This window comes from Leptodactylus fuscus, chromosome 5, assembly GCF_031893055.1.
Source record: "Leptodactylus fuscus isolate aLepFus1 chromosome 5, aLepFus1.hap2, whole genome shotgun sequence".
Lineage (NCBI taxonomy): Eukaryota > Metazoa > Chordata > Amphibia > Anura > Leptodactylidae > Leptodactylus > Leptodactylus fuscus.
The window spans coordinates 105,551,828-105,572,246 of record NC_134269.1 but is presented as its reverse complement, the minus strand read 5'-3'; the positions used below and the strand labels follow the sequence as shown (position 1 = coordinate 105,572,246).

The 20,419-nt window shown below is 42.0% G+C and overlaps 2 protein-coding genes across 3 annotated transcripts in view; one reads left to right on the top strand and one right to left on the bottom strand.

Annotated features, from left to right (window-relative positions):
* The window catches only part of FBH1 (F-box DNA helicase 1), a 36,027-nt gene extending 29,783 nt beyond the window's left edge, over positions 1-6,244 (bottom strand). The window contains exons 1-2 of one of the 2 annotated variants that reach the window (XM_075273938.1): positions 6,156-6,244; positions 3,644-3,802 (exon numbers count right to left, since the gene is read on the bottom strand). In XM_075273938.1, the coding sequence (XP_075130039.1) occupies positions 3,644-3,802; position 6,156 (160 nt within the window). In that variant the 5' untranslated portion in view covers positions 6,157-6,244. Of the gene's footprint in view, positions 1-3,643; positions 3,803-6,015 lie in introns of both variants that reach the window. The other variant, XM_075273937.1, reaches the window with a different exon arrangement.
* Positions 6,245-6,395: 151 nt separating this feature from the next.
* Positions 6,396-16,800, top strand: ANKRD16 (ankyrin repeat domain 16). Its single transcript, XM_075276272.1, has 7 exons — positions 6,396-6,876; positions 8,768-8,988; positions 9,461-9,503; positions 11,436-11,544; positions 12,468-12,629; positions 14,712-14,790; positions 16,025-16,800. Exons 1-7 carry the CDS (start codon positions 6,524-6,526, stop codon positions 16,195-16,197), a joined length of 1,140 nt encoding a protein of 379 aa, XP_075132373.1. The 5' UTR covers positions 6,396-6,523; the 3' UTR covers positions 16,198-16,800.
* The last annotated feature ends 3,619 nt before the right edge of the window (positions 16,801-20,419 follow it).

Below are 20,419 nucleotides of genomic sequence, written 5' to 3'. Positions count from 1 at the left end.
ACCTAAAGCTCTTTTTGCTGTAGTTTTAAATTTGCATTATTCCAGGGGATTGCAGAAGAGACCTGCAGCTAAAACCGAACATCACAGAAAAAGTCAGATACAAAAAGCCATAGGTATCACAGAGCAAATCTAAAACATAGTTTTAAGGGATTCTATAATTGGGAAAACTCATTTTTAACTAAGCATATACTTGCATAGCCTTTAGAAAAGCTATTCCACACATACCTTTTATTTGTAAATCCTCCCAGCCGTTTTTGAATTAGCCCGCTTTTATTGATATGCTAATTAGCCAGCATAGAGCACTGGAAGTTCAGTGAGCACTGTGTGCTGTGTGTACACAAGGGGAGGTGAGAGCAGGGAGGCTGATGAGTCATCATCAGCAGCAGCAGCAGCATCAGCCTTCCTGCTATCTCACCTCCCCCTCTGTGTACACACAAATACCGAAGTTCATCATCAAAGGTCCAGGAACTGCAGTTTTGACTGCAATCTTTTTGCATATTGATCTGGACATTGTTTCATTACCTTCGGGGACAACAATCACTTTTATATCTCCGGAGGAACCTGACAAGTGGGTGAAACGCATAGAGATTATAGATAATTTAGAGCTTGGGTCAGTTAGCACCTACTGACTACAAAGTTCTAGCTGCCACACTTATTGATTCCTATCTTATGTGGTAGTGGAGAGTAGTGATATGCTATCATGTGATTGTGGCTCAACCCATGAGTAAATATAGAATCTAGTTTTATCTGAAATCATTCTCTCACAATAGATTGGAAGCATATTAGGTGACTAGATCACGTTCATTCCGAAACATATGAGGATATTTTATATTGAGTCCTCTTTTCTGACACATGGTTTCCTTTTTTGGTATATATATTGGATACTATTTGCTTTGTTTGTCCCAGTACAATTGAAGATGAGTAACTACTCCCAGGTTGACATATGGATTTGTTTTGAGATTATCGCAATACTACAATTTTAGATGTTTGCTGATATTGTAGTCATCCTTGGCCTAGGGTCCTTTTCTTTTAACTGTTTGAATAAAAGTTAATTTTTATCTTACTTATTGTGAAACATTTAATAGTTCTGAGTGGGTTGGCACCTTGCAGTGAATTATAATTTTTTATCAACATGACTAAAAGAACCAAACCCCATAATTAGGATTAGGCAATTATGTGACCCAATTCAAAATCATAATTAATTGAACACTTTACCTTGATTACAATGAACCTCTTAAAAAGAGAAACTTTTGGTTTTTTTTGTTTCCCCCTACAGTAGACCAACCTCTTCTAAAAACAAGCCAAAATTACTACACAACCACCCACTGAACATTAGCACTGTGTATCCCTAGCCTAAGGCTAAGCATAGCGGGCTGCAGCTTAAAAGCAGAAAAGCATCATGGTTTTTCCCGCAGCACTTAGAAAGTTTGCAGAGTTTTCCTCTGCGGACCTTCTACTTCAATTATACCTATACAGAAACTGCCAGCATTTCTGTATAGGCATAATTGACATGCTGCGATTTCCAAAAAACATGATGGTTTTGGAAATCACAACATTTTCGCTGAGGGTATTTTTCTGCAATGTGTGGATGGGATTCGAGAGAGTCCTTTGCAGGGACTGTATAGCTCTGCACTTTTTAGTCAAACCGCAGCATTTACACCATGTGCCACTTCAGCCTGAGGCTAAGGCCCCATGTTGCGGAAACGTAGCTTTTTTGTTGCAGATTTTGCTGCGTTTTTTTCAGCCAAAGTCAAGAATGGCTGCAAAAGGAATGGGAAATATATAGGCAGCTCTTATACTTCTACCTACAGCTCAATCCACTCTTGGCTTTGGCTCAAAAAAACGCATCAAAGTCTGCAAAAAAACAAAACAAAACTGTGTTTCCACAAGGTGGGGCTTCAGCCTACAGCAGTTTTACCAATAACAGCACTCATCCCCTGTCTGTAGAATAAGAGATAAGTGACTGATCACTTACAGCCAGACAGCTCAGAACTCCACTGATTCTGAGTATTAAGATTCCTTGCACCTAATCTCAAAGAAAAGATGATAATGTAGGCACAATACAGCTCCATTTATATGGAACTGTTATACTCAGCTATCTCCTGCAGTCCTATAAAAAGGGTGCGTCGTCTTACCGCCTAGCGGTCAGCACTGACTGGGTAATGTTAGGGTGCATTCACATGGAGGAAAATGGCGCGGATTCAGTGCCGATTTTGGCGCGTATCCGCACGGAATCTGTGTTAGATTCCGCGTGTAAAAAAAGCCTCCCCATAGAGTTCTTTGAGGAGGCTTTTTCTCTGTGTGGAATCTAACGCAGATTCCGCGCTAATTCCATTTGAACTCATGCCAAAATCGGCGTGGAATCCGCGCCATTTCCCTCTGTGTGAATGCACCCTTAGAGGCATCTTCAAGTGGTAACACCCAGTTGTCCCTTGTTCTAATGGGAAAAGTTCTAATGGAGCAAAAAAAATATTTTTTTCACCTGACGATAGGTTCACACCTGCGTTCGGCACTCCGTTCTGTGGTTTCCGTTTTCTGCATGCAAGAAGACGGAAACCACAGACCGAGTCCGGCCATGAGCGGCGGTGAGTGTTTTATGCTCTCCGCTGCTAAACGGTTTTTTTTAAATCCGGACACAGAATACTGCATGTCCGACTCTGTGTCCGGATTAAAAAAAAACGGTTTTGCGGCGGAGAGCATAAAACGCATTGAATGAATGGGTTTGAAAGAGTCCTGCAGGTTTCCGTATCCTGCCTCTGTTTTGTGCAGGAAACAGAAACCTGCAGAATGGAGACCGGGCGCAGATGTGAACGAGCCCTTACTGTGAGTGCTGCAACATTTTACTTGTCAATTTATTTATACATTTCTAATAGCAATAACTCACATCCGTACTAAAGTTCTAACAAAAGAAAATGTTAGCGTAGATATGAACAGATGTATGAGACAATCTTACAGCTGACGCTAGGTTCACACTAGCGTTCAAGTCTCCGTTCTCAGCTTTCCGTCTTCTGCATGCAGAAGATGGAAAGCTGTCAGACCGGGTCCGGCCGTGAGTGGTGTTGAGCGTTTTATGCTCTCCGCCGCGAAACCGTTTTTTTTTTTAAATCAGACACAGAGTACTGCATGTCCAACTCTGTGTCCGATTTTAAAAATACGTTTTCGCGGCGGAGAGCATAAAACACTCACCGGCGCTCACGGCTGGACACCTTTCAAACCCATTCAAATGAATGGGTATGAAAGAGTCCTGCAGGTTTCCGTCTCCTGCCTCTGTTTTGTGCAGGAAACGGAAACCTGCAGAACGGAGACCAGGCGCAGATGTGAACGAGCCCTTAGAAGAGAAACAAAGCTCCACAGATGTTATTTTGTGGGGAATCCAATTACTATTTGGCATACATCAGATTTATGAACAAACAGCTGCACAAGACATATACAGATGTTCCAAAGGTTAACTTGACTCATAACCTATTAACAACACTGTGGCACAGTGTGATAACTTGAATCAATGGCTTTTGCTGTCTTTTGAGATGCATCTGTACATCGAAAGTTGACTTCCAAATGTGACAAGAAGCCAGGCTAATCTTTTTGGATTTTCTATGTCTTTACATTCATAGAAATGTTCATGAGATAAAATGGCAGCGTCTACCTTGAAGACATCTGGTAGTCCTGATACGAGGGTACAGGCCTCTGTGCACATCTTGTTTGGCTTTCCATTGGTTGAAAGGCTGAGTGAGGGAGGACAAACTTTCTCTGCTCTGAGCCAATTCCTGACAATCTGTTTTTGTAAGATGCTTCCGTCTTTTCACTGCAATGCAAGAAAATGATCAGTGTAAAATCTAAGTAAACTTTTGGATGTCACAAGCAATGAGACTATTCCATGGGACAGAATCAATAGCACTAGGTTTTGTGTAGTTAGAGCTGTTTACCTTCTTACCCATAACATTGCTGAAAAAATACATAAGCAACTTTATCTTTAATTGGAAAAACATAATAAAGTCTTCTAGAGCTCACAGAGCTGACCATATTATGGCTCAGATTTGTATAGAGCTGTCATAGAGCAACCACAGTAGTGTATGAGACACAGATTTAATATAGAGGTTTTAGCTGTTCCTTTGAATATGACATTCATGAAGTTATTTTCTCTGTACACAGAGTCAATACAGGCTCTAAACAAAAGGTGCAGTGTGAATAAACATTTATGCAGTGTTATGCTTTTTAAAGTAAAGATGTCACTACGTTCATGCTGCCTTAACCTGGTCAGAGGAAGAGAAATCCAAGAACAGGAAGATGAGTCCACTGTTGTGGCTTCTCCCAACCCTGACTAAGTTAGAGTGACAAATGTCTACTTGATGCAACTTGTTAATGGAGCAAAGCAGGACAGGGACACACATCGGGATCACCTTCCAAAGCCTAGATATATACACCTGTGCCCAGCTTGTTTTCATGAAATGCTGCATGATTACTAGAAAACTAATTTTTTGTGAAAAGGGACACTTTAAGGATTTTATACGGTCTGTGGTTTAGACAGCTTAACCCAATGGCAGGTTTCCTTTAAAGCAAGGGAATCAAAGAATGGGCTGCACACAGCCCCTGAAACTGTCATCTGCAGTCCATGGCAAAGGAAAGTCTGTGACTGTCTGGCAGACAGAGTAAGTTCTACCCGTTGTGATGACTTGGGGAGCCAGCTTAGTGCTAATGTCAGGAATTTGCAAAAGTTGTTTTATTCCCCTGAATTGCACTACTGGTCTATATGGGCAAATTTTACCATCCCATAGTCTTAAGCTGCTCACACTGCTCCAGTACTCTTCCCCTCATAGCTTGCCCAGGCACATGCTGAGGTTTGGTGCATGACAGTAAAAGAGGTTCCATTTTGTTTCTGCTCAACAGGGCAGCAAGGCCAGTGAAGTGAGAATTTTAGGCAGCAGATTGAAATCCAGACAGTCACAGTTCCATAAACTTTGTAGGTCAGAAGTCAAGACCATCAAGCAGGATCCTGGATGAGAAGTACAGTCTGTAGCAGTACATATATCATCTTTGTGACACTATGTATATTTTTACATAGTGTCCTCCCCCATAGAGTTCTACGGTTTCTGCTAGATTTTTTTTAGCGGAAAAAAAAAAGGTTCCTTCAGGCGTATTCCAAAAACCAACGCAGTCAATGGGAGACTGAATATCCACATGTAATTGGCAAATTTCCTAATTCCTGAAGCAGATTTTTTCCTCACCAAAAATCTCTGTGTGAACGGACCCTTAGGGTGGGTTCACACTGTATTTTCTGGAGCGGAGATAGGTTTAGGTATGTTCTGCCTCGAAATCTGCTAAAAATAATACCCCAAACTGCCTACCACCGCTTTCAATGGGGGGCAATGAAGGAAGTGTATGTCCTCACAGTAACAATCTATACCGAAGCTGCGCTACATGTTGTCACACTGATCAACCCCATCGGATAACCCGAAAAAACGCAGCATGAACCTATATGCTCTTACCATTAAAACCATGACAGCTCCTAGGTCTGCCATTAATAACCACTATACTAGAGGTCTCATGGTGGAGTACCTGCAATCTCAATTATGGAGGCGCTCGGGCCACAGTTCAGGTGCTTCAGCTCATCATTAAAAGGGCTGAACCAGAGACCCCATTCTCTAAATCATAAGTGGGGGTCTATGCAGTAAGCTCTCAGAGATCAGCCATGCTTATAACATAGCTAAAAAGTGGAAACCCCTACACAGCTACACACAGACGTGGCCGGTACTGGCCAGCCCCTCATGCCTGATCACCTAACCCAGGGGTAGGGAACCTTTGGCTCTCCAGCTGCTGTGAAACTACAACTCCCAGCATGCTCCATTCACTTCCATGGGAGTTCCCAGAACAGCAGAGCCAGTATGCATGCTGGGAGTTGTAGTTTTGCAACAGCTGGAGATAGTACGTTCCCTACCCCTGACCTAACCTATACCTGAAACTTATCCACCAGTAGCCAATCACAATGACTTGTGACCAATGAGCAGACAGAACACGTACTGCTACTAGTGGATAAAGTAACATTGACGTTTCCCTGCGAGGTCCCAGCCTTGCTTTCCAGCGATCGCCACCCTCCACACCATCGCTTCCGTCCCCCCCTCCGGCCCGGTAGACAGTAGCTATGTGTGCACTGTACTCACTTTATTCTAGCCAATAGCCCACATAAGCAGCAGAGTGGTGTAAAATGAAAGTAATACTCAGTGTACGGAAGCCCGAAGAAAGCCTTCTCTGGCTATTGGCGCTGTACGCGAAGAGCTGATTGGACGAGACGTATGGACACGCCCATTGACTGTAAACTACGGAGCCAAACATATAATAACCCGAGGTTTAGGTTGTGGGCATTTAAAGTTTTACAATACGTCTGGCCTGACTCAGTCCGACCAAGGGTGATATATGAATAACCTGCAGAGGACAGTGTAGCTGCTGCCTTATCTGAACATATGTCTGCGCACTGGTGCAGATACTGCGGGACAGTGCACTTCTTTATGGCTGCAGATACTTCTTTGTAATGCCTGCTATCACCATGTCACTGGAAGAACAGGAGAAACACGTCCTAAAATTAATTCAAGAAGGCAAAATACATCTCCTCCAGGAGGAGCTTCAGAGGGACACCAGGTTACTGTCTACTCTGCCCAATAAACACTTTGGTAGATCCGGTGATACTGTGTTGCATTATGCTGCCCGCCATGGCCATCTTCCTGTGCTCTCCTACCTCCTGGAGGTGGTTGGTATGGATGTGGAGGTTCACAATAATGACTACAAGAGGGCTCTCCATGAAGCGGCATCCATGGGGCACCGAGACTGCTTGCTGTACCTCCTGAATAAGGGAGCAAAGGTGGACTGCCTGAAGAGGGCTGACTGGTAAGGGAGGCAGGCACAGAGGCCAGCCACTTACTTCTGAGGTCCTCACTTAATTGGGGAAAATCAAGACTGCTGTAAAGCTCGTTTCCACCCTTTAGCTCGCCTTGGATCGCTTTTGCTTTTCTTTGCACTGTGCAAAGTATCGAGTACCGGATACTTATTTAATACACGCTTCAGGCTAGGTACCAAGTATGCTAAAGTAGTCATAGAAGTTTATCTGTCCAAACCTTGCTAAGCTGGTATGTCATCATTTAGATGAAAAATAAATAAAAACATACTCAACTGTCCTTAGTGCTCTGGCGTCTCCTAGTGTGGTCCGGTCCTGCAGCTCTGTTGTTTTTTTTCTGGGGAAAACCCCGCCACACATGACCAATCAGGTCAATCAGCAACCTTATGAAAGGACACAGGACCTCACTACTTGTGACATCCTCATATCCCTTCCTTAGGCCACTGAGTTATATCTTGGACATTATAAAACATACAAACTTGCTTTCGGTATGAAATGAAAGAGCAGATTCTCTTATTTCAAATGATGCTAGGGTTATGTATGATATTCTATATTTATATGAAAATATATATACAATATGTACACACGTGGACAAAATTGTTGGTACCCCTCGTTTAATGAAAGAAAAACTCACAATGGTCACAGAAATAACTTGAATCTCACAAAAGTAATAATAACCAAACTACATGTAGACAAGCCACAAAGCTTCTGGGAGAATGTCCTATGGACAGATGAGACAAAAATCGAACTTTTTGGCAAGGCACATCAGCTCCATGTTCACAGACGGAAAAATGAAGCATATCTTGAAAAGAACACTGTCCCTACTGTGAAACATGGAGGAGGCTCTGTTATGTTCTGGGGCTGCTTTGCTGCATCTGGCACAGGGTGTCTTGAATCTGTGCAGGGTACAATGAAATCTCAAGACTATCAAGGGATTCTAGAGAGAAATGTGCTGCCCAGTGTCAAAAAGCTTGGTCTCAGTCAGAAGTCATGGGTCTTGCAACAGGATAATGACTCAAAACACACTGCTAAAACATCCAAGAATGGCTAAGAGGAAAACATTGGACTGTTCTGAAGTGGGCTTCTATGAACCCTGACCTAAATCCTATTGAGCATCTTTGGAAGGAGCTGAAACATGCCGTCTGGAAAAAAAACCCCTTCACACCCAAGTTTGTTCATGAGCAGTGGGCCAAAATATCTGTCTCATAGAGAATTACAGGAATCGTTTGATTGCAGTGATTACCTCAAAAGGTAAAGCAATGTCTGACTTTCATTTGTTCATTTTCATAGAATTTTTATTCATTATTACTTTTGTCAGATTCAAGTTATTTCTGTGACCATTGTGGGTTTTTCTTTCGTTAAAAGAGGGGTACCAACAATTTTGTCCACGTGTTTATATATGATATAAATATCTTAATCCCAACTGTGTTTTCCACTAGTAATATCACTGGAAATAAAATAGATAACCTTAGTATCATATGAAAGATGAGAATCTCTTCTTTCATATCACACAAAAAGCAAGTTTGTATGTTTTATAATGTCCGAGGTATAACTGTTTGAATTGACCTCCCGTCACTTCATTCTCTCTACATTTTACACAGTTCTGTACTACATACACAGTTACTCAGTAAAAGGCAGGAAGAGTTTTCAATACAGTAGGAAGGGGAAGAATAGGAGGTAGGATTGGAGAGGTAGGATTTAGTAGAAAGGAGCCAGAATTTGTTAATAAAATATATTACAAAATGTATTAAAGACACTAATAATGCCAGAAATCAAAAGTTCTTTGAAAGTTTAGTTACCCTTTAAGAAAACATGTTTCATTTCTGACCTTTCTTTTCTTCATGGTTAGTCACATAATGTAACAATAGAGTCTGCTCATTTCAGGACCCCCCTGATGATGGCTTCCACAAGAAAAAACCTAGATGTTATTAAAGATCTCATTGAGCATAAGGCCGACCCCAAGTTGAAAAATAAGGATGGCTGGAACAGTTTTCACATTGCATCTAGAGAAGGTGACCCTGATGTTATCAACTATCTGCTTGATACCTTCCCTGATATTTGGAATACCGAGAGCAAGATAAAGAGAACACCTCTACACACGGCAGGTAACACCCTTCAAAATAATATGCAGAATGTATATTCATATTGCATAAACATCTTTACTATAACATAATGCTGGGTAGTTTATCGCAAAAGAACCAAAAGTCAACTCAATGAATTTTAGTGAGAGGAGTGTCTTAATAAAAATTGTTCTTTAACCGTTACTTTAGGTAAAATGTTCAGTTTGCCATGATTTTTATTTATTTCATAATCGCCCAACCATAAGAATAGCATAATAGGCCCCAAAGGCTTATGGTTTTCTTATTAAACCTCCGATCTATATGAATCCTCCATAGACGTATTTGAGCTTATCTGTACCTATTGGTTATCAAGCTTGACGTTCAGTTTGGTTATTTTCGATTAGTTTCCCAGCCTTACGCTATAAAAACCATAGTGTCTAAAACATGAAAACTAGTTTATTACTTAATAAAACAAAATGTATTTATAGATTATGACCCTTGCTCTTTTTTTTATCAGCAATGCATGGATGCTTTGATGTGGTACAGATTCTTCTAGAAAGGTAACTTCCCAAATGATACTTTGTGTATTGTCTTACTGAAAACATATTTAATAGTCTGTAATTATAAAATAAGAAGATTCTATAAAAAGGAACTTGAAACTAAGTTTGCTGGGATTTCTGGGCCCTAAACGTGGTCATCCTAGGCCTGTCTGTAGTTCTGTTCACTTGTTTTCAGAGGTTTTAGAATGCCTCTTTGCATTTCTCAAGCGTGGTAAAGCAAGTTGTACTCATTCACTGGCTTCAACTGTGCTCAGAGATGTTTAGTTATGATTTTGTAGGTTGTTAGTGGTGTAGAAATATACCTTTTTTGTGTCAATGTGCAATCTTACTAGTGAGAAAATCAACTTTTAACACTGAGCTGTCCAGTGCACCTCAGGTGAGGCAGCGTCTACAGAAGCACCTGTCTGTGGTCACCATAAATTGAGACCTATGACAAAAGTAGGTTGTCTGGCAGAAATGGTCACACCCTGGGTGCACCAAACAGAAGCAAAATTGTTTTTTCACACAATATAGGAATGTATGTTTACTCCTGTACAGCAGTTTCACCCCAACGGATCACAAAGTCAGACCTAACCTGTGCAGCCATCCTCAACAATCACTATATCACAGAAAGAGAGCTGAGAAGCAGATAACTACGGTATACACTCACCGGCCACTTTATTAGGTACACCATGCTAGTAACGGGTTGGACCCCCTTTTGCCTTCAGAACTGCCCCAATTCTTCGTGGCATAGATTCAACAAGGTGCTGGAAGCATTCCTCAGAGATTTTGGTCCATATTGACATGATGGCATCACACAGTTGCCGCAGATTTGTCGGCTGCACATCCATGATGCGAATCTCCCGTTCCACCACATCCCAAAGATGCTCTATTGGATTGAGATCTGGTGACTGTGGAGGCCATTGGAGTACAGTGAACTCATTGTCATGTTCAAGAAACCAGTCTGAGATGATTCCAGCTTTATGACATGGCGCATTATCCTGCTGAAAGTAGCCATCAGATGTTGGGTACATTGTGGTCATAAAGGAATGGACATGGTCAGCAACAATACTCAGGTAGGCTTTGGCGTTGCAACGATGCTCAATTGGTACCAAGGGGCCCAAAGATTGCCAAGAAAATATTCCCCACACCATGACACCACCACCACCAGCCTGAACCGTTGATACAAGGCAGGATGGCTCCATGCTTTCATGTTGTTGACGCCAAATTCTGACCCTACCATCCGAATGTCGCAGCAGAAATCGAGACTCATCAGACCAGGCAACGTTTTTCCAATCTTCAATTGTCCAATTTCGATGAGCTTGTGCAAATTGTAGCCTCAGTTTCCTGTTCTTAGCTGAAAGGAGTGGCACCCGGTGTGGTCTTCTGCTGCTGTAGCCCATCTGCCTCAAAGTTCGACGTACTGTGCATTCAGAGATGCTCTTCTGGCTACCTTGGTTGTAACGGGTGGCTATTTGAGTCACTGTTGCCTTTCTATCAGCTCGAACCAGTCTGGCCATTCTCCTCTGACCTCTGGCATCAACAACGCATTTCCGCTCACAGAACTGCCGCTCACTGGATGTTTTTTCTTTTTCGGACCATTCTCTGTAAACCCTAGAGATGGTTGTGCGTGAAAATCCCAGTAGATCAGCAGTTTCTGAAATACTCAGACCAGCCCTTCTAGCACCAACAACCATGCCACGTTCAAAGGCACTCAAATCACCTTTCTTCCCCATACTGATGCTCGGTTTGAACTGCAGGAGATTGTCTTGACCATGTCTACATGCCTAAATGCACTGAGTTGTCGCCATGTGATTGGCTGATTAGAAATTAAGTGTTAATGAGCAGTTGGACAGGTGTACCTAATAAAGTGGCCGGTGAGTGTATACTGTTCATTCAGTGATGATCACATGTGAAACATGAAAAACAATCCAATCCTTTGTTTTTTCTAAGGTGCACCTATGATCCAAATTGTAAGGACAGCTGTGGAGTAACTCCATTCATGGATGCAGTGCAGAATGGACACCTCCAAATTGCTGAACTACTGATAGAAAAGAAAAAGGTCTGTAGCTAAGGAGTAAGAAATAGTTTCAACTTACAACATTTTTCATCAATCACATGTTTCAGTCAGTCAATATGATCGTATAAGACCAAATAACCCATATAAATACAAATAATTTACAATAATGGATCAGAATGTTTGTCCCGTATAGAAATATATTATACCTGGCAACTGATCGACAGCTTTGTCCATATGCACACATGGCAGGTTCATTGCAAAAATGTTCTGTTATTGAAAAATCCATTCCATACTTGAGGGAGTTTTTCTGCAGTATGTGCTTGGATTTGTGCACACTCTGTTAAAATGAATGGGCAGTCAACAAATGTGCCATATTTGAATCGACCCTCTTAGGGAGAAAGCTGTCAGTCAGTGCCAGTGTGTGTGGGAATCTGCAGCTCATAAATTTACTGGATACCGAGCTCACACAAGTGTGCAGAAATACTATGCAAGTTTCAACTATTTAAATATAACTTCTGGCATTACATAAAAATGGACAACCTTTTATGTCAGAATGCTTTGTGCTCACTTTAATAAATTCCCCCCCACAGTCTAGACCCTGGGACCCACTCCAGTTCTGAGAATGGACTGGTTTAAAACCTGTTATTCACGAAGAAGCTTTTCTTCCACCTGCTCTTTGAATAATGGAAGACATGGTGGGGGGAAACCATCATGTGAGCCCAATTCACCTATGAGGTCTTGCCCTCATTTATTTGAATTGGAGGTTTGCATTCGAGGCTTCCAGAGTTGTTCAGATTTACATTGTCCAATACTTAATGAAATAGCTGTGATTATGTTATTATGGAAAATCATATACTTCCTTTTTCTTAATAAATTAATATCTCACTGGCTTTGCAATAACCTATTTAATTACAGTTTAGAGATATGCACATATACTACATGTGTTCACATTGTCTTACCACTAGGTCTGCTATACAGCAGTGGATAAAATGGGAGCCCAGGCAGTGCATCGGGCCGCAGTTACAGGACAAGACAAGTCACTTCATTACTTGGTGTCTCATCTTGGTGTTAACGTAAATGAAACAGCAACTTCTATGCAGTTGAGCCCGCTACATTATGCTGCCAAGGTCAGGTGTCCACACTGATTTACAATATGTAACATGTAAAGGGTTTGTTCCATCTAGTCAGCCACCTTCATAAATTGGGATTTTCTCTCTTTGAGTGGCCCTTCTATTAGTCAGACTGGAGAGCCACTGGAGAGACTTTTTTGCATAGTCATGATGATCAAAAGTTCTAATGGAGTTTTCCCACTAACACAAGGTAGGCGATATGTGTTGGATCACTGGGGTCTGCCATTAGGCCTCTAGAATTGCAGGAAAGGGAGTTCCAGTATGAATGGAGTGGTAGTATGCATGCATAACTACTGCGGCATTCACTTCTGTGAGACTGACAGAGTACTCTACTGAGCTATCTCCAACAGTCTTATAGAGGTTAATGAAATAGTTACATATAGTTACATGGTAGATGTGGTTGGATGAAGACACAGGTCCATCAAGTCCAATCTATAACTCAACAGTGTTGTTCCAGAGAAAGACAAAACACCACATGTGGCTTATATCCGACTCCAGTCTAGCAATCAGTATAAAACCCTTGATCAATTTGTCCTTACCAAAATCTAAAATCCATAACCCTTTATATTTTTCTGTTTGAGAAAGGCATCCAGGCCCTCTTTAACTTGCACAGTGAATTTGCCATCACCACTTCCTGAGGCAGTGAGCTCCATAGCTTCACTGCTCTTACAGTAAAGAATCCCCATTTATGTTGCTGGTGAATCTTTCTCTCCTCCAGATATAGAGGATGTCCCCTTGTCACTGTCATTGGCTAGGAGTAAAAAGATCATTAGAAAGTTCTTTGTGCTGTCCCTGCATGTTTATTAATCTGGTTTGGTACTCCTGTCCACCCATTCCCCTAATAATCTTGGCAGCCCTTCTCTGCACTCTGTCTAGTTCAAGTATGCCCTTTTAGTATACTGGGGCCTAAAATTGCATGCACTATGTGTGGCCATGCCAGTCATTTGTATAGAGGCATAACTATGTTTTTGTTATGAGAATCTAGACCTCTTTTGATGCATCCCATAATTTTATTTGCCTTGGTGGCAGCTGCCTAGCGCTCGCTACTAAAGGTAAGCTTGCTGTCCACCAAAATCCCCAAGTCTTTATTGCCAGTCTTATCCACTAATGTATTATTAAGTACATAATCATACATTTTTTTTTTACCATAATGCATCATCTTACATTTATGTACATTAAACGTCATTTGCCAAGTCTCTGCCCATGCCTCCATCTTCCTTAGATCCCCTTGTAATATTCTACTATCCTCCTCATTTTTTATTACCTTACAGAGTTTAGTATCATTTAAAAATATAGACACCCTGCTTTGTAACCTCTCTACCAGGTCATTAATAAACTTATTAAAATGGAAGGGACCCAATAATTACCCCCATGTGGCACCCCAAGGGTGACTTTGTACCAGTCTGAGTATTTACCATTAACAAGTACCCTCTGTTTCATATCAGTGAGCCAGTTGTGGACCCAGGTGCACATGTTTTCCCCCATGCTTCCTCTTATTTCTTATTTCACTCCTTACCATTTTAGTTACATATATTGGTTTTCTATGATTTCTGTCCCACTTATTCCAATAAGGTATCGTATATGTTTTTCAATGGTCCTACTTGGAATGCTTTTTAAAAACATCCCATTTTGTTTGCGTTCCCTTCACTTGGAGGACATTGTCCCAGTAATTCCTGCTAAGCTCCTCTCACAGCAGATGAAGATTAGTCTTCCTGAAGTTCATTGTTTTAGTGCCCCCTCTACTGAACATAATGTATACAAGAAAATTTATTGTGTTGTGGTCACTGTTACCTAGATGACCCCCATCCTCCACTTTTGACAATCTCAGCAGTGCTGACAGAAGCCCGAGGTGCAGGTTACACCCCCCTAAAACCCTTTCACTCAATTTACAAATTTATAAAAGAAGAATTTTCAAAGCAAAAGAGCAGTGGTCAGAAATAAAAGGATATTTCCAAACTGTGTCAGAAGTCCTAAATACTGGGTACTGTGATCAGATTAAGGTCATATTTTGTGCTGACAGACTTCCTTGACTGACTGTCTTAAACAATTGTTGCTTCTGTTTGTCTTACATTAACACAGGAAGGACATATTAGCTCTTTGTCAACTCTCTTATCTCTTGGAGCCAATTTAAATAGCCAAGATTCAAAAGGAAGATCAGGTAAGATATTAACTTTCTTCTGTCCTGAGCTAGCATGGTGTGCCAGAGGAAGGAGTTTTCCAAGACGTTTATATTGATTATGTATCCTTTGGACTCCCAGCCCACTACCAATCAGCTGATTGAATAGACTTCAGCAAAATCACAGCACTCAGTCCACTCTCCCATTATTGTGAATGGGAAGGAGCTGCAGCACCAGTGCTGACATTGTATAATGGAAAGGGTGTTGCTGCTTCCAGTGCTGCTGCGTCCTGTTCAATTAGCTAATCACTGGGCTATTGGGAGCTCGGCCCCCAGCAATCTAAAACTGCTGCCCTATCCTAAGGATACCTGTCCTTAATAGAAGGTATCTTTCAATTATTTAATCTTCAACACATCATCATATGCAGTATCTAATTTTTTTTGTTTTTCATTAAATTGGTAGTCTGATTTTTTATTAGGTGAAAAGCATTGGAGCCTGAACGTAACGTCTGTGCATATGTCTTACAAAGGCATGTAGATGTCATAGAGGAGGGTCCTTCACTTTTAACACCCTTAATATTTCTCAGAATAGTGAGCCACATGTATTACATGTACAGCCATTGACTTGAATGGCCACCATTTAATGCTGTATGAACCCAGACCCATGGTGATCAGCAAGTCCCCTGGCTCTGTGTATACGTCATTCGTATGAAAAGTCCATTTGGGGCTAGTAAAAAAAATTCTTTAAGAGAATACAATTTCCCCTCTATTAAAAATTTCTTTGATGTGAGGCCTAGTTTCAGATCTTTCGAGTGCAAGTGGCCAGTTTGGAAAACCTCTGTGACTAGGCTGTATGCAGGGATCAAGAACTGAATTACTCCAGCTGTTGTGAAACCACAATTTCCAGCAAACCTTGACGTGCTATGGCTGACTGGGCATGAAGGCAGTTGTACTTTCAAAACTTCTGGGTTGTGGCAGATTGCTGACCCTGCTCTATAGTGTTCTGTTGAGCTGATATTTGGACCACATATTTTGGTGTTACTTGTAGGTAATGCAATTCAAATTATTACACTAGTTTTTATACATGCTTCTGAGGCTAGGTTCACATCTGTGTTTGCATTTTTGTTCAGTTTTCTCTCTACATTTTCGCTTTTCTCTCTGCAAGTGGAGAGGGGAACAGAATCCCTGAATGGACTTCAAGCGATGGTGTGACCCTAGTCTCACTGAGAAATCAGGCATATGCTGAGAAGAAATAACCTTTTTTTTGCCCCTGCAGCACTTCATATGGCATGTTCTGGTCAGCATGCAGGATGTGTGGACTTTCTCTTGAAACGTGGGCTCAACGACACTGCGGATTGCAATGGAATATTTGCTGAACAGCTAGCCAAAAAAGATGACGTCAAGAAAGTTTTCACACGTATCCAAGGACATGATAAAAGGGAATCCTAATTAAGTTTGATTGCATATAGAAAATATTATTTAAAGTATATGTCCACATTTGAGCGCTATTTTGTAGGTTACATATGGGATAAAAGGAGTTGTTCAGGCATAAACTTTACTTTTTAAATAAGCCGGGGGAGGTTAAAAAAAACAAAATCATACTCACATGTCCCGGCTACTCTGGTGCCTTCCAGCACATTCCGGTCCTGCAGGTTTGTTGTTGTCTTCCGGCAGAGGTCTCCGTTGCACGTGACCACTGAGGCCATTCATTTGGTGGAAGGGACCTAGGACATCACAGCCAGAGAGGAATTCCACTGCAAGAAGACAGATGAGCAGAAGGACTGGACCATGCTTGGAGTACTGGGGAAAGGTGAGTAGGTGTTTTTTTGTTTGTTGGGTTTGTTTTTTTACCTCCCTTGGCCTTATTAAAAAAATACAAAGAAAGATAAATAACGAGCTCGGAGAACAATAAGATACGCATACTCAGATGCTGTAAATCATAGGTGTTCTAAACTTTATTACAAATTGTTAGCTTATAAAGATGAATTATGGATGTATGCCAATATGATACATCACATAAAAATATGAATTATCATTGGTTAGAGTATATAATGGGCGGTTACAGATTATGAACATGTGCAGAAGCAATTCATGAGTTATCACATGGTTGTCCGTGTCCTCCATTTTTGGTCTTATGAAAGTATTTGCACAGACTGCTCAGATGGCTGGTCTGGCCTTGAGCTCTCAGAACTGGTTTAGACTGATTTCATATCTTGTGGACATTCTGTATTTGTTATGGGACATGATATTCTTCTGAACATTCTGAACAAAATAACAGAGCAGCAATTTCTCTCAAGAAGAATAATAGGATACGTGCAAAAAGTCTTCTAATATGGAACGTGCAGACCAAGATGGCTGAAAACTAATCTCTCTCTCTCTCTTTGCACCGATATTTTTCCCCTCACACAGACATATTATAAAGGAGCCATTCAAGATTAATAAAACTTGGCTGCTTTCTTTTAGTATCAGTGCTACACCTGTCCACTGATCATTTCTAGTATTAAGCTGAATTTACATGGGTTTTTTTGGATGGACTTTGACGCGGAATCCGCCTCCCAATGACTTCAATGGGAGCCATTTGCTTCTTTTTTCTGCAAGCCGTTTCTTCCCGCTTGCGGAAAAAAAGAAGCAACCTGCCCTTTTTTCCGCTGAATCAGCCGCAAAAAGGGCAGACGTAATCCGGAGCGGAATGCCATGACAGTCGCGGCTAGCGGCGGGAGGCGTTTTTTGGCCGGATTCTCAGGCGGCTTCCCGCTTCAAAATCCGGTCCAAAAAACCCTGTGTGAATTCAGCTTTACAGCTAAGTCTAGGCTCACAGCTGAGCTCTCCTCCTAGCAGGACTTTTCTCTTTTGTCGGTTTATGCAGTGGAGTCGGCACAGATGTGAACTTAGCTTAAAGAGGACCTTTCACCACTTTTGGGCACATGCAGTGTTATATACTGCCAGAAAGCCGACAGTGCGCTGATTTCAGCGCACTGTCGGCTTTCCCGATCTGTGCCCGGTGTAAAGAGCTTACGTTGCCGGTACCGTAGTGCTCTATGGTCAGAAGGGCGGTTCTGACCATTAGCCAGAGACGTCCTTCTGCCTCGCGGCGCCAATCACGCTGTGCTGTGGAGCGGGGAGGAACGTCCCCTCCCGCTCCTGATAATACTCGTCTATGGACGAGCGCTGTGAGCAGAGGGGGGCGTTCCTCCCGGCTCCACAGCACAGCGCGATTGGCGCCGTGAGGCAGAAGGACGTCTCTGGCTAATGGTCAGAACCGCCCTTCTGACCATAGAGCACTACGGTACCGGCACCGTAAGCTCTTTACACCGGGCACAGATCGGGAAAGCCGACAGTGCGCTGAACTCAGCGCACTGTCGGCTTTCTGGCAGTATATAACACTGCATGTGCCCAAAAGTGGTGAAAGGTCCTCTTTAAGCTCCATTGACATGAATGTGGCTCAATTGCAGTACCAGACAAAATTTGTAGTCAGGTGCATTACTTTGTCTGGAGGAAAACAGCCATATTGGTCTTATTATGGGCAACCCCTTTAATAATGCACTATTAAAACATTTTAAGGGCTAGTTCACACGTGAGTATAAGGGGAGGTTTTTGACAGCGGATTTCGCGTCCAAAACCTCCCCTTAATGGTGGTCTATGGAGACCGCCGGGCTTCTGTTCTCCGCTAGCGGCGAGCTGCTGCTAGCGGAGAAAAGAAAGGACATGTCCTTTCTTCAGGCGGAAGCCGCGCAGGCTCAGCCGCGCGGCTTCCGCCCCCGGCAGCTCCCTCCTATGTCGGCTCATTCATTTGAGCCGACAGCAGAGGGTTAAGCCGCGACAGCGATGGTCGCGGCGGGCGGGTTTTGACAAGAGAGAGACGCGGCTCGCCGCGTCTCTCTCTGTGTCAAAACCCGCGCGGGCAGTTCACGTGTGAACTAGCCCTAAGTGTTCCCCAGTTTTAGTTTCCCTATCAATGATTCAGTCACAATTCCATGGTCCACTTGGCATTTTTTTTAAAAATGGGCCTATCCTATTTGATCACAACACAAGGAATCTGTGACAAGATCAGAGCCCATACATCTGAAGTACCCCAGACTTGTCTTATGGTATTTCTGAAAATACTGGGGAAAAGGAAAAAGGAATTGATTATACTCAGCCTATATGCTCTCCTGGTGCCTGTAGTTCCACATATGCCTCCTTGGAGGGTCACGCCCGGATGAAAAAACTCTCTCGGTGCAGAGTTGCAGAGATAAATCCAACGGAAAAAACATCCAGCGAAGCAGTGGAGTATGTTGATTAAAAACTACTCCTTTATTATAACAGCCTAAAAGTCAGCACTACACATAGAATAGGAAAAAAGGGGGAGGGGGGGCGTCAGACTGACGCGTTTCGGATACTAATCCTTCTTCGAAGTCTGTACGCTACTAGGGAGAGGTAAGTCTTTATAACTCCATACACACACCTGATTTCACTAAGTTAATAAGATGGACTACCACACAGGTATTGTGGAGAACTTGAAACCCCTCTTCTAACACTGACATTAAAAACAAAGATACTGCTGGATACATACATCGTTGATATGAATCACAAAACCAAAACAATACAAAGCGATTGCAGGTCGTGGAAAATTTTCAAACAAGTTATTATGTTTAAAGAAGACTTTGAGACAAAACGAGATATGAATTTTGAAAAACATTTCAAAGCAGGAAAAACATGTTCTCTCACCCCACAACCTCGATATAAAAACCAAACCAATCCCACACAATATAAGCCTGTATAAATATATCCTAGAGTGAAAACTTGACACTATATAAAAGTCCATGAGTCCTTATCTGTGCCGAGTCCAGAGAAAAAGGGGGGGTGGATGATGATTCGCTGATCTCCCGATCATGTGACTTTAACAGCAAGTTGTAATTGGATAGTCCGATCTCCTTCATGCCCATACTAAAGATGGCAATTTATGTAACATTGTTTCATATGACGCATGCTCAGGAGAAAAGACTGGTCACATGATCCCCATTGCGGATTATCATTGGTTGAAATGTAATATCAAGCAACAAGACGACTTTATCCGCTCCACTGTAATGGACTGTAAATGTTGATGGATCAGCGAACCTTTTTCAACCGCATCATGGACCGGACTTGTTTACAGCTACACTTCTTGAAGGACTACAACAGGTAAGTAAAAATATATAAATTAGCAGAATGCAAAAAACATATTATCATAGCATATAATTACATAATAACCACATAGACTATCCTTAGTTGGAAACAATCCATGGACTACACAAGAAAGCAGCACCAAAACCACAGGATCTACATTCCATTGATTATTATTATTACAATCAATGGAAACTAAGCATGATATATATACGATACATCATTTCTCTGGTTTAAACCTACTGGGAACCGAGTATTGATGTTATAGATCCAATAGACCTCTCGCACTCTTAACCTATGTTCCCAGTCTCCACCTCTGATAGGCCTAGCAACTGTCTCTATACCTTTAAATCTGAAACTGGCAACAAGACCCCCATGTACACTTTTAAAGTGTCTGGACACACCCGTACTTCTGATGCTGTTTGCACTGGTAATGTCGTGTAGATGTTCCGCTATTCTAATTTTCAAAGGTCTAACTGTACTGCCTACATAATGTAACTGACATGCTGTACAGGTGATTAAATAAATC

Bases quoted from the DNA above. Each gene is read 5' to 3' on its own strand.
- ANKRD16 (XM_075276272.1), top strand. From the start codon at position 6,524: ATGCCTGCTATCACCATGTCACTGGAAGAACAGGAGAAACACGTCCTA. The intron at 6,877-8,767 runs GTAAGGGAGGCA...TGCTCATTTCAG, and splicing joins TGCCTGAAGAGGGCTGACTG to GACCCCCCTGATGATGGCTT. The intron at 9,504-11,435 runs GTAACTTCCCAA...GTTTTTTCTAAG, and splicing joins GTACAGATTCTTCTAGAAAG to GTGCACCTATGATCCAAATT.